We start from the raw sequence: 13,414 nt of genomic DNA on the forward strand, positions 1-13,414 counted from the left end.
ACATGGGAAGACTCTTGCCTTTGGTCTTATAGCCCTTTATCTATCCAGGCTTTTGAATCAGGAAAAGAACCCTAACACCACCCTTGGCCTGGGGGAGATGATCCCAAAACCTAAAACATTTGGAACCTAACCAAAGTATGTTTCATGAATGACAAGGTTTAAACACCTGAATGGATCTTATCTTGAAAACTCTTTCCAACCTGGCCCTCACATGACTCTGCTGGCCCTAGCAACACCTAAATTTTATCTTGCAATGTTCTCTTCCACTTCATTCAGGGACCTGTTTCAAATTAGCAAAGATAGTCCATTGAAGACTTCCATCCTACAGGGTTTATGCCCCACAGTAGCCTCTTTAGGACGTTTTGGCCATTTTCCTAGCATTTTCTCAAACCCTTAAATGCAGTTGATAAGTGGGAGGCTTTAGTATAGGGCAAGATAGAGAAGCAGATGACAAGTATAAGCTCCTCCCTCCCCCCCGCCTCAGAAGGAAATGTGTTCCCACAAAATGCCCAACTGACACCTATCAGAAGTTGTGTAATTGGAATAGAATCTTCAGTTTGAACAAGACCAGAGAGGTCCCCATCACACCCCCAAGTTATCCCTTAATATGACAGGGAACCCACAATCTCACAGCCAACTCACTAGATAGTCGCAATCATAAGAGCTTCTTTCCACTTAGATTGGGCTGAAAACAACTCCCCTGGCATATCTACCAGTTGGTACCCATTCTACCTTCTGGAATGGACTCTGCACAACATATCTCCTCCCTCTTTCCCATGATCCCTCTTTTAATATTGAAAGGTAGCAATCATATCTAATAAGAAATGTTTTCACATCTTTCCGAGTGAATGGGAGGCCTGCTGCAAACTATATGGTGAAGGGAGATAATGAACCTATTGCTTATCTCACAATCCAGTTTCTCATACTAAAGAAAACAGGCATGGTGAGGGCATCCATTGGTTTGTTAGGCCATAAAAAGTGGCTATTTTATAAAGTCAGAAAGAATGAATAATTGGCACAAAAAGAGATCAGGATGACAAGTTGATGTATGCCAGCAGAGGGAATACTCATGGATAGGTTTATTTTCATCTCAATAGAGCACAGTGACAAAAGTTTCTAATCAGAGCTTTTATAGCTTTCAGAAATGAGCAAGAAACTTAGGACTCCTTCATTTGATGACAATTTTGAGAAGTTCATTTAAAAAGGTTGGGTATACCTTAAGTACCACACATTAATTTCACTCCAAATTTCATTGTTTCCTAATACTAGTACCAATGTGACATCTGAAAAATCTAACTACTGTTTTACAAAGTAAATTTATGAGGTAAATTCCAATATTATGTCAGTCAAGAGAGTTAGCCCAGACTGCTAAAAAGATTCTATTTTCACAGACTCTCTTTAGCAAAGAGCAAAGAAGGTAGGAAGGTAGAAAGGTAGGGCTGTTTGGAGAGGACTAGGGTCTTGCTACACTAGAGAAAAATGTTTAGAATAAATCACTAATGCTTTCAAAGACAGTTTACAGGAATCTTGACACCGAGGACCATGAAAATTACACACAAGGTGTGTACAGGGTTCAAAGGAATGGGGAAACGAAATGTAATAGAAGACAATGTTAAGCACAGTTTTCTATAGCAATGTAATGGTGATGACAATAAATAGGACCTCCATTTTTGCTTTTTTTCCCCTTCTTTTAGGCACTTTCTTCTATGTTCCAATGCATAAAGTCATTCTGAGAAGGATAGAACTCTTAAGATTTACCTTGGTTATCATGGAGTTAGAGCTAAGTCCATTTATTTGTAGTTTCTGCACGTGGTCTTTTGATCTAAGAAAACTTCTTAGGGTGGTTATTTTATTTTGCTTGCTTGAAAGGTTAAATATCTGGAAATAAGTTTAATTTGAAGTAGGAAAATGTGAAGAGTTATGGTTGGGTTGCTGTGATATACACTGACCTGGCTAATCTGCAGCTGAGTCCGGGGTCAGGGCTAACATGGCAATCACTTAATTGCGGCTGTAGGGTACCAACAAGAATAGGAACAAGAGCAATATCCTTTTTCTGGTTCTAGGGGAAGGAAAGGGGGAAGGTGAGCAGGGCCAAAGGAGAATGTAGAAGAGGGGCAAAGGATGTAAGAGTCTGAGCAAAAGGAGAAATATCCATGCTAGGAAGGCCATCTCTCGGATCCACCAGTCAAGGCTCTAGAAGTACAATTTTGTGTTTTCTATCAATATTTTCTATGTGGCCAAGAAGGCAAACTGATGCAGGTTTCAGAAAGATCATAGAGGTTTTGATCAACCTGCCCTTGCAGCACAATAATCTCATGCACTTCATCACCCCCAAAATCTTTTCCTATTCTTACTTTCTGCAGGACAACTGCAGTCTCCAAGCATCACCAGATAAGAACTAGTTCAAGTCATCTTCCTGCATGTACCTTCCCCTCTTCTCACCACTTCAGATGCCCAAGGCTAGACACACTTCCTTTTTCTAAGGAGCTAGTCCAAATTTAGCACTCCCAATAATCTCATAGGCACTAGGGAAACCACAGACACAGACTCAGAAGTTGGCTTTCTTCTGGAATCCTTTCCTATGGTCACTATGCTAAGGAACCCTGTTGTTTCACTGAGGTCTATATTTAACATGGAGAACTACACCTACATAGGGAGGGAAGGTAATGGGCACTTCTCACAATAAGGGAAAACTACTATGGACAAAAGAATTTCCTCTCATTTGTTGAACATTCACATCAGAAAACTGAAAATGTAGCTCAAACTTTTACGTATGTAGCTACTGGGACTTTCATGCTATAGGCCCAGAGTAGCCAAGATCCAACCACTTCCCCACATGAAGTCTCTTTAGAGGAAGCTGCCCCAAAGCTCTCTCTTGATGACACACCTGGAGGCCCCCAATGGCCAGCTAGGACTAGCTGCTCAGGGTAGCTAGCAGGGACTCAATCTGGAAAGGGTCCAAAAAAGAAACTTAGGTACATTGTTTCCAACTTTTTGGACAGGACTGAGACACACCTTAGGCTCTTTTTTGATGACTATCAGGGGAATTTACTATCAGGCTCTTAAAAAAAAAAAAAAAAAAAGACTGCTTTAGACAACTACTTTGGCATTCTCATTCAAGTTTGGCCATTCTTGCGCTTCAAGGTCAATGAAGTCATGGGCAAACACAACATGAAGAAGGGACAATTAAACTTTAAATCAAATGCCAGAGGGTTCCAGAAGAAGCTGAAGAGTCTCCTGTCTTCCCCACCTCAAGACCCTGACCCATGGACTGAAAAGCTGAGTCAAGCCAATAATGTCTCATACCAGTGACATCTCCATTTAGTACACTTCTGAAACGTATCAGCAAGGGTTGAGATGTTCACACTTTTGATTAAGAAAATGTTGGGGACATTCGAAACCAACTAAACAAACCTCAAACTTAAGGGCAGGAAACTTAAGGGAGGGAAACCTGCCTTGCCTCACGTGCTCACACACTCACCCAGTCCTCCCAAAAAGAGCCTTTCACAGCTGAAAGGCTTTTCCTCCACTTGGCATTTCATTTTTTCTCTGTCCCTTGATTACTAAGGGTATACCTTCAACACAAGGTTAAGTATTACTTCCCTCCCTGTTAATGTAGATATCAGCTACTCTGTTGACTGCCTAAGTCCATATGGACTTACTTTTGGCAAGGAGGCCTCTGCCTCTGAAAACTCTGGCATGCCTCAGACCCTGTCACCTCCGGTGCGCTTTACTCTACTGATAGACAGCCCTGTCCCTGGATCAAACTCAGTGAGTACACACTGGCACTTTGAACAGCAGGGGGAAATTACCTGCTTTTCACCAGCCCTTGGGCAGCTGTAAACTTATGTCAGGCTCATGAAGCCCTAGATATTTTGGTATCCTTCCCTTGAAAAACAGGCCAAATTGAAAAGAAAAAGCTCATTTTGTTCTTTATAGCAAAGCATTCTATGCCAAGCACAAACATAAAAACAAAAACCAGAGAAGAATCGGACCCAAACCCTTCTTGGTAAGGATACAAGTTTGCTTTGCATTGCTGAGGATTTTAGTCATTTGGACTGTGCAAAATATTCTCAAGAAGGTCCTGGCTCATTTTCAAATATTATTCCCCCCATCCACCCCCAAAAAATAAATAGCTGATTATGCATCTCTAAAAATGTATGGTCCATGGGCATGGGCTTCATGTAGTTTGTATGCAAATGAAACAGCCCGAGCAGGTACGTCTTTAGTTTTGACCCTGAGAACACTACCGCTTGTAGTGTCCCTCAGTCTAGACCCAAGCAATCTTGTTCTCTATTGACCTGGCTACATGCAAGGAGGATGAACCTGCCTGAGCCAGGGGAAAAGGCCGCCCCGGTCAATGTTTCCATAAAGGGACCAGTTAGTTTGACCAGAGTCATCACTAGAGCAATGCTTTAGAAAAGACAAACGGCTGGTTTCTAGGCTGTCAGGATTTTTATAGGGTGTCTTGGTTTTGGGAAACAATCACATGTAATCCAGTCTCAGGTTTAAGTCCCATCTGGCTTCAGCCTGGGCTTTCCTAGGTCTTCTGTTCTGCTGTTGTTGCTGTCTGGGCAGGGGCATCAGGCTTCATGATCTGGTATGTGATGAGATATTCTGGATACGCCTAAGGAGGAACACAGATGCATCAAGGGGGTGTGGCTGACACCTTGGTAAGAACTGTATTCTCTGAGGCATGGACATATCTGTACAAACCAGGATGGCGAAGGCAATCTTAGCTAATAGCTAAGTTAAAAATGACTCTTTTGAGAATCATTACTGATTAATCCTCAGCCTCATTTTGTTAGGCTGTCTTTACTTGCTATCAGTAGATCAGATGCTCTAATGCTCTAGATTGGACTTTTAACGGAAGAAACTGAGGGAAACCTATAGAGATGAAAGGGTGTAAAATTTCATTAGAACTAATCACCCAAAGATGGCAATTACTTTAGATCATGGGCCATTTTTAGTATTTCCTACAGCTTAAATTTTCCCAAATAACCCTTCTAAAAGCCCTTCCTGTTACAGAGATATTTAAAATCTTTTTTTGCCTCAGTTCCAAATTCTCCATTCCTCACCAAATAAGGCGGCAAACCCCTCCAAACCTATTATGTATACTCTACAATCATAAAAAAACAAATCCCCTCAATAAATAAATTGCTTTAATCTGCACCTAGAATCCATCAGTTCTGTCTCTGGAGGTGGATAGTACTTTTCATCTTGTAGTTCTTTGAACTATTTTGGATCACTGTATCAATCAGAGTAGCTAAGTCTTTCACGGTTGATCATCTTTAAAATCTTGCTGTTACTTTGTACAATGTTCTCCTGGCTCTGTTCACTTCACTTTGTATCAGTTCACATAAGTCTTCCAAGCTTTTCTGAAATCATATCCCTTTCATTGTTTCTTATAGCATAATAGTATTCTATAACAGTCATATGTCACAATTTGTGCAACAATTCCCCAATAGATGGGCATCCAATAACTTGCCACCACAAAAAGAGTTGCCATAAATGTTTTTGTCCCTAAGGAACCTTTCTCTGACTTCCTTGGGGTATAGTTCTAATAGGTATCCCTGAGCCAAAGGGTATGCAGAGTTTTAAGAGCATGGCTACATCTCTGGAAAGAATTATCACCTACTTTTTAATCAGTCACTCACTCACTCAGCCTCCTACAATCTAATCCCTGCTTTCCCCATTGCCAATTCCAAAAACTTTTCCATGTAGTCTTCATCTTTCTTCTATTGGCTCTTCTTTGGCTTCTTTCAACAGGCCATTTTTATGTTTTGGCCTCCTATTTCTTTGGAAGCTCCTCCTTTGCCCGACGACTTGGCTATTTTTGTTTTCTTTCTAATTTCTCACCCTTAAGTTGGAGAACAGTCCCTCCTTAGCCCTATTTTCTTTACCTTTTGTCACTATTGTTTTAATGATTACCTCCCTGCTGCCACCCATCCTCTAAAGTCAAGTTCAAATAAAACCTTTTTCATAAAGCTTTACCAAATTCCCTTTGGGAAGTGACCTTTTCTTTAGCCATGTTGCCCTTGTAGTATTTTTTACTTTCTGCAGACACTCAACATCTCCACAGGCCAATTTATATAATAATCTGTGGATAACTTGATTAAATTGGGAGTAAACTCCTTGAGGGCAAGGCTTTTGTCATTTTTCTTTTTTCTCTCTCCAGACCTACCAGTGTCCTGGAGCAGGAGGGTTAAAAGAGGCACATTTCATGAATCTTTGTTGAATGACTAAATCTTTCAAGACCCGCAGGATCTACATAATTTATTCAAATGGAAAGCTCAGGCACGCAGAGCTACACTGAAGCTATTCCAGAACAAAAATAGAATACATTTTTGGAAAACTTCCTCTACAGGAAATTTTATCATACTTCTTTGTAACTCATTTTAGTGTTGAATTCTTGGCATCAGAAAACTATTCTTGGAGCTCCCCTAAATTCTTCAGGTTACAATCAAGCTCAATTTGTCAGCCTGTCCTCAGCAGGCAATTCTTGAAGAAGGAAGGGTCCTGACCTGAACACAGCCTATAGTGTAGACTTTTCTGTGCTTTAGCTTCCTCTTCATTGGGTTCAAGACTCCAGAGCATGATCTTTGGCTGGAATTTTGCCAGACACATTGACTCTGTAGGTGCTTAGGATTGGTACCCAATGAATCAGCTTTTCCCTTCCCTCCTGTCTTCCTTTGGGAGACTTTGAGCAGAAGCTTCCTCCTTATGTTGTGAATTTTCATTCTTCTTCGATATTTACAACACAAACTCAGACCAATTCTGGCTTTCCAGAAGACCAAATGGACAGATATTCAACAAATCTCAACCCCCTACTCTGGCTTCTGCTGACCTATCCTCACAGACTTGTTCTAGCCTCCTGTGAGAGCAGAAGTCTCCACTTCTCAATTCTAGCATGGACCATCCGGTCTCTCTTCAGCCTACTCAGACCCTAAAACGCTAGTGACCTCCAAGTGCTCTTCAACTGTCTCTTCTTCATGGCTCTGCCCGTTTATGACAGGCAGCCTGCTGTATTGAAAAAGGGGCTGGTCGTGGCATCAGGAATTCCAGTTTCCAGTCCTTCCTCTGTGATCTTGGGCTGTCAAGATACCATTTTTCTCCAGGGAGCTGACCTCTACTGTGTTATGGATCCCTTTGGCAGGATGAAGCCTGGGAGCCTCTTCTCTGGAGAATGCTTCTAAGTGTATAAAACTGAACACATACATTTACAGAGAAAACTAAGTTCCCCAGTCCAGTCCTGTGGGAAGGTCAGACCATTTGTGTCTACTCTGTGCCCAACATACCTGTTCCCCTCTGTAGATCACATACTCTGCATATGCGAGACCATTGACACTAGGTCTGCCAATAACAGAGTGATGGCCAGGGGGTGCATGGGCCATTTTCATGGTGCTGAACTGGAGAAAGGACTTCCCAAGAGTCACTCGACAGAAAAGCATTTGCCTGTGGACAAGAATAATAAAATATAGTTTCATCATTTAGTTTTATCAAGGAGGCAGACAGTGGCACCATGGACGCAACACTAGATTTTGTTCAAATCTGGTCTCAGACACTGCCCAGCTATGTGGCCCTAGGTGAGTCACTTGGCTTGCTTTGGCTGCTCAACTACCAAAGTGAATCTGAACAGCACTAACAACAGAGGGATGTTTTGAGGATTCAATGAAATCATATTTGTAACTAGTCCCATTCACATGGTAGGTGCTCTATCAATGCTCCTTCCCCTCCCTTCTTACAAGACCCTCCATCTCTCGACTCTCAGGCATTTCCTTTGGCTGTCCTCCATGACTAGAACTTTGTCTCCTTACTTCTACCTCCTAGCTTCTCTGGCTTCTTTTGGAGCCTTTCCTGGCCCTTAAATGCAGTGCCTTCCCTCTCTTGATTATCTGCAATTGATCCTGTTTCTATTTTGTCTGCACAAAGTTATGTGCATGCTGCCTCTTCCATTAGACTGTGAGCTCTTTGAGGGCAGGGACTGTCTTCTACTTTTTTTGTACCTTTAGTAGTGGCACACATTAGGTTCTTAATAATATTAGCTGACTGAATGGTTATAGACACTGACTGGGGTTTGAATGTCTGGCAACGTGCCCAGGGTTGGACAGTGCCAGAAATGAGATCTGGGTCCAGTTCTCTACTGCCTCTAAGTCCCATGCACATCCTTCCTCCTCCTCCTCCCCCCTTCCCCCCCAGTTTGTGACATCTTCTCTGAAGATGATGTCCTCGCTTCCCCTTCCTTATTCAGTACCTGCAGTGGCTGCAGAGCTTTTCAGAAAAATCACTGACCCTTGGATAGCAATGACATCAGATGCTTACCTGTGACAGATGTAACAGGACCTGTCTTTATGTGTGGGGCAGCCAGTACCACCTCCAATTCCATAAACATACTGGTTACTTTTAGAAGAATTCTCTGCAAAATAAATCCCGGCACCAAACATGCCCCCTATATATGCATGTCTCTCATCGAATCCTTTGTGAATAATGGCATTAATGAAAGGAGAGCCTAGGACAGAGAGAGACAAAAGGAGCTTTTGTGAGCCTTGATTGTTTATATAATATTTGGGCTGTGTGGTCTTACATACCTTGTGTGCAGCAGGCTTACCTGCTAAGATGTTCTGTTAGTGGAGATTATAATTCTGGGAGAAAATTTCATCCCATCAAGGACTTTTTGAGGCTTGACAAAGAAAGTTGTTATATAGATTTCACAAACCTTAAAACCCATCCCTCACACATCTGAGAGTGCATCTTCCCAAAATAGTTTGACTGTCAATCTGCTTATATTCAAATATAGATCATTGCAACCCATTCTTTTTCATTTCTTAATCCAGAAGCATAGTTCAATAATGTCTACTACCTTCTCATTGTAGAAACAATATGTACTGGTTTGTTTTGGAAGATCTTATCTAATTTTTTGCAGACCATTAGAGGGAATTATTTTCAGTGATCTTTGTTGACTGGATTCCCAGAGGTTCATGTAAGGCGTAGTGATCAAGTGTACCATTCTATATTGTTTCTTTTGGGAAGACAATGGAACCACCTTAAATAGCTACATCATTGTCCCCTCAGAAATGCAAATTCCTTGAAAGATATTACTGACAAAATTTTGCTCAACTGCTAATTGTTTGTTAATATCAAGTTAGGTATATATGGGAGACCCAAATTTGGGAAAGGTGTTTGCTACTCTCATGGAAGATGCCCTATGGAGACTCTGACTTTAAGAAGAAATATAGAGCTCTCCCCAAATACCCCAAAACAGATTTAGAAAAAAGCCTTCTTTTTTGGCTCAAATGAAATCCGAACACACAGACACACACACACACACACACACTCACTCACTCTCTCTCTCTCCAAAGGATATACATTTGTATACTGTACAGAAACACATTTCAACTCCAACTGACAGCTCATTTCCCAACTCCAGATCCCAGATTCAAGGTACACTAAGGAAGAGATCTTTGCTGAGTGGCATTCCACGGTAAGGAATGATCTTTAGTCCTAGATTGTGTCTTGAGCAAGCCAAGAAGCAGCAACAACTATGTGTGACCTTAGGAGTGGGGTAGAGACTCATTTCCAAGTCCTAGCCCAATCTAAAGCTTCGAGTCCAAATGGAAAACTGAAATTTTGTCACTCTGGTTGAAAGTGACTGACCTACAAATAGAGCAAGTCCACAAACTTATTCTCAAACCTTGCTGAATTCAAGACCAGTGGGATAGTGATCGGACTGAATGCTAGACCACATTGGGAGCCCTGAAAACTTACAGATCCCCATTCTGAGTTATGCCTAAAATCCTGGAATAACACAATATTTAACACCCCCAAGAAAGCAGCAGCAGTAGAATTAGCCCAACAATTTCCCTCCAGAAGTATGAAAAAAGAACCATATCTTGATATAAAGTCTCAAGTCAGGAAATAGGCTGGAAGAATGAGCATCAAAGAACAAAACGAAACAGAACACCTTTATGCCCAGAGGAAGAGAATGACTTCAAAACATCTGTAAAAAGAGACTCATTTAAAAACACTACCACCAACTTGACACTTTTCACAACTTGGACACAGTTTCAACTACAATCCCCAGAAGAGATGAAGCACGATTTTTTTTTTAAGAGACAAAAATGTTTGAATAATGAAATAAGAGCACAAGCACAAAAGGAAAAATTCCAAACAAATAAGAGTTAAGAAAGAAAGAATTGGAAAGGAATATAATAGTATGTCTCAAGATATATAAAACTTTGTTCAAAAATAAAATTCCCTGAAAAAATTAGAACAGACCAAACAGAACCAATGACTTCATGAGACCACAAAAATGATTAAAACAGAATCAAAATACTTAGAAAAATAGAAGAAAAAATAAGCTCTCTCATATAGCAAAAAACCAACTGATATGGAAAACAGAATGAATAGCAATAATTTTTTAAAAATCAATCATTCAATATTTATTGAGTCTTGCCTACTGAGTGCCTGGCACTTTCTAAGTGCTAAAGATACAATAAGAGGAAAAAGATAGTCCCTGACTTTATAATCACCTGAAAACAGAAACTTAACCAAAACAATAGTCAAGATACATCATTTTTCAAGAAATGATCAAAGAAAACTGCCCAGATCTTTATAACTAAAGTGAGAAAAAAGCAGAAATAAAACCCACTGGTTTGACACAAAAAAACCTAAAATAAAACTCCCAGGAATATTGTAGTCCAAATCTAGAGAAAAAAATTGTGCTAGCATCTAGTAAGAATTCAAGTATTATGCTCAAAGGGCTATAAAACTCTGCATACCCTTTCATCCAGCACTGCCACTACTGGGTCTGCATCCCAAAGAAATCTTAAAAAGAGGGAAAAGGATTCAGATTTGTAGAAGTTGTCTTTGTGGTGGCAAAGAATTGGAAGTTGAGGAACTGTCTATCATTCGGGGACTAACACAGTAACAACAAGATTATGTGAAGATCAACTAAGATAAGACTCGGCTCTTCTCAGTAATGCAATGATCCAAGACAGTAACTGAATGCTAGAAGTATACTGTTTTCACCTTTCTTGTTCTGTTTGTTTTTTCCTCATAGTTTTTCCCTTTTGTTGATTTTTCTCTCACAACATGACTAATGTGGTTAAAATGACTGCACATGTATAACCTCTATCAGATTGCTTGGTGTCTTGGGGAGTGGGGAGGTAAGGGAGGAAGGAGGAAAAAATTTGGAATGACCAAGCATTATTCCAAAGGATTCATAAAGAAACATGAGTTGCATCCATCTATCCATTTATTTAATATATGTATGCATGCCTACATGTAACTGAACAAATTAAATTTGCTTTGTTTGACAATATATATTTATAAAAGAATTTTGTGGATACAAATCTTTCTTTCTCAAAGGAGGGAATGGGGACTGGGTGGGAGGGAAAGAAAACTTGAAAAAGTTTTAAAAGAGAAGAATCATTCGTTGTAAAAGCTAAAGTGCTCCAGACACTTCTGTTTGTGAATAACTTTGTGCTGATATCAAGCTCCAGATTGATTGCTATTCAAAACTGATCAGACTAACAAACATTATTAAGACTAGCGGTTTATAATCAGTAAATCAAGAGTATGGTTTATTAAGGATGAATGAGTCTGTGAATGTACTTTTCTTGGGTATGTACTACAGGACACCAATGGGCTGAACCTAGAAGAGCTCATAAAAAAAAAAAGTTGGTTGGACTACACTTGGTAAACTGCCCAGATCTTTAAATAAACCAAGATGCTTTCTGGAACACCCATGTTTTCCCGGTTAAAGTGCTGCATGGAATGCTAATAATATCTCTGAAGAATCTGAAAGGCAATTACTTGCCTTAAACACCAAGGCAAGTAATTCAAAGGCTGTGGCATGAAGTGGAGGCATGAAGATTTTATTAAGACATTCTAAGACCAGAAAAGTTGCTAGTTGCTATTGTGCTAAAAAGAATGAGGTATGAAGAAATGACAGTACATGTATTATCTTGGGATACCAGGTCCTAGAGAAAGGTCTGCAGTATGACGACTATTTTCTCTAGATAAGAATCGGGCTATCGAGTGAAGATGATGAATGAGTTGCTAATTGTACCAGTGACAAGAGGGCCTTGGTCCAGAAGCTTCTGCCTCCATCAGCATATGTGACATGATCTGGTTAAAATCAAGATAGATCTCGGCTCAGACAATAGCTAAGGGACCTTAGCAAATCACAATGTCTTTGGGCCTCAGTTTTTCCATTTAGCAAACAAGTGGGAGCAGCTTCTATGGCCTCTAAGATTTCCTTTATTACTGAAACTTAGAATACTATTTATGGGGCTTAGGAAGTCCCTGATTTAAAAAAAAAATATGAAAATAAAAAAAAAATGAAAACAAACCACAAAAATCATTAGTTTCTGTGTAGAAAATGAATAGAACTACAATGTACAATACTGTATATTTAATGAACTGTTTATTTAGATCAGGGTTCATAACCTGGGGTTTGTGAGCTTGTTTCTTAACTCTTTTCACAATTAACTACATTTGACAGAATTGTGTCTTTGTGACCCTTTCTCTTACGCATTTACAGTTTTAAGAAAGGTCCACCCACAGGTTTCACCTGAGACTCACAAAGGTGATGAACTCCTGGTTTCTGTACTGTTGTCTTAAATGGATCAACCAGATCCAGGGAAGTAAACATTGCTGTGCCAGAGACTTCCCATGACCTCTCACTGCCCTCTGTAGACTCCCAGATTTTGAACAGGCAGGAACCACTCAGCTTCCCCACTGCAAACCCCTTGACCTTGGGGATCTGTCCGGCAGACAGGGTGGAAAGATTCCTCACCATGGAAAAGCATGCGTTCATTGTGATGGTTGTGGTTCTCTTCTGACACCTCCTTCTGTCTGTGACAGAATCGTTCCCGTAATTTCTTGTTCACGACCTTCTGAATCTGCAGCAGTGAGACAATATCAGGCATGGACTATCAGTCAAGTATGTATTCAAACTGACACTGTGAGATTGAGAAAGTGAAAGGATTAACCTAATTTTTCTACTTAGTGGAATCATTTTTGTTCCAATAAAAGACATCTTTTATGTCAAAATGTAACGGCACTCTGATTTTTGTTAGGTAGTGTGACCTACTAAGTCCTGGGTACTAAGTCCTACCACTGACACTTATTAGCTGTATGACCAGTGGCAAGCCATAACTCCCCTATATATCTCAAGCAAATCCCTTGTCCTCCCCTACCATGAAGCTTTGTATGTTATGTTAGCTGGTGGAGAGAATACCCACACCTGGTCCTGCTTGTGGCAGCTAATGCATGCCCAGATCCCTCCCCAGGTCCTGCCCTCTGGCTTTTAGGGTCTCATTCTGGAGGCCCACCATGCCTCTGACAAGTTGCCCTCCCATGGGGCTTCTACAGCTCCAGGGAGGAGGGGGGGGAACCTGTCAAACGCCCT

The 13,414-nt window shown here is 40.6% G+C and overlaps 1 protein-coding gene across 2 annotated transcripts in view; it reads right to left on the reverse strand.

Moving 5' to 3' along the window:
• Window positions 1-360: 360 nt before the first annotated feature.
• Window positions 361-13,414, reverse strand: part of TNKS (tankyrase) — a 211,921-nt gene continuing 198,867 nt past the window's right edge. For both annotated transcript variants that reach the window (XM_023505653.2, XM_031943163.1), the window contains 4 exons: window positions 12,800-12,905; window positions 8,323-8,509; window positions 7,299-7,455; window positions 361-4,627 (listed from right to left, as the gene is read on the reverse strand). In XM_023505653.2, coding sequence (XP_023361421.2) covers window positions 4,541-4,627; window positions 7,299-7,455; window positions 8,323-8,509; window positions 12,800-12,905 — 537 coding nt within the window. In that variant the 3' untranslated portion in view covers window positions 361-4,540. The remainder of the gene's footprint in view (window positions 4,628-7,298; window positions 7,456-8,322; window positions 8,510-12,799; window positions 12,906-13,414) is intronic.

This window comes from Sarcophilus harrisii, chromosome 6, assembly GCF_902635505.1.
Source record: "Sarcophilus harrisii chromosome 6, mSarHar1.11, whole genome shotgun sequence".
Classification (NCBI taxonomy): domain Eukaryota; kingdom Metazoa; phylum Chordata; class Mammalia; order Dasyuromorphia; family Dasyuridae; genus Sarcophilus; species Sarcophilus harrisii.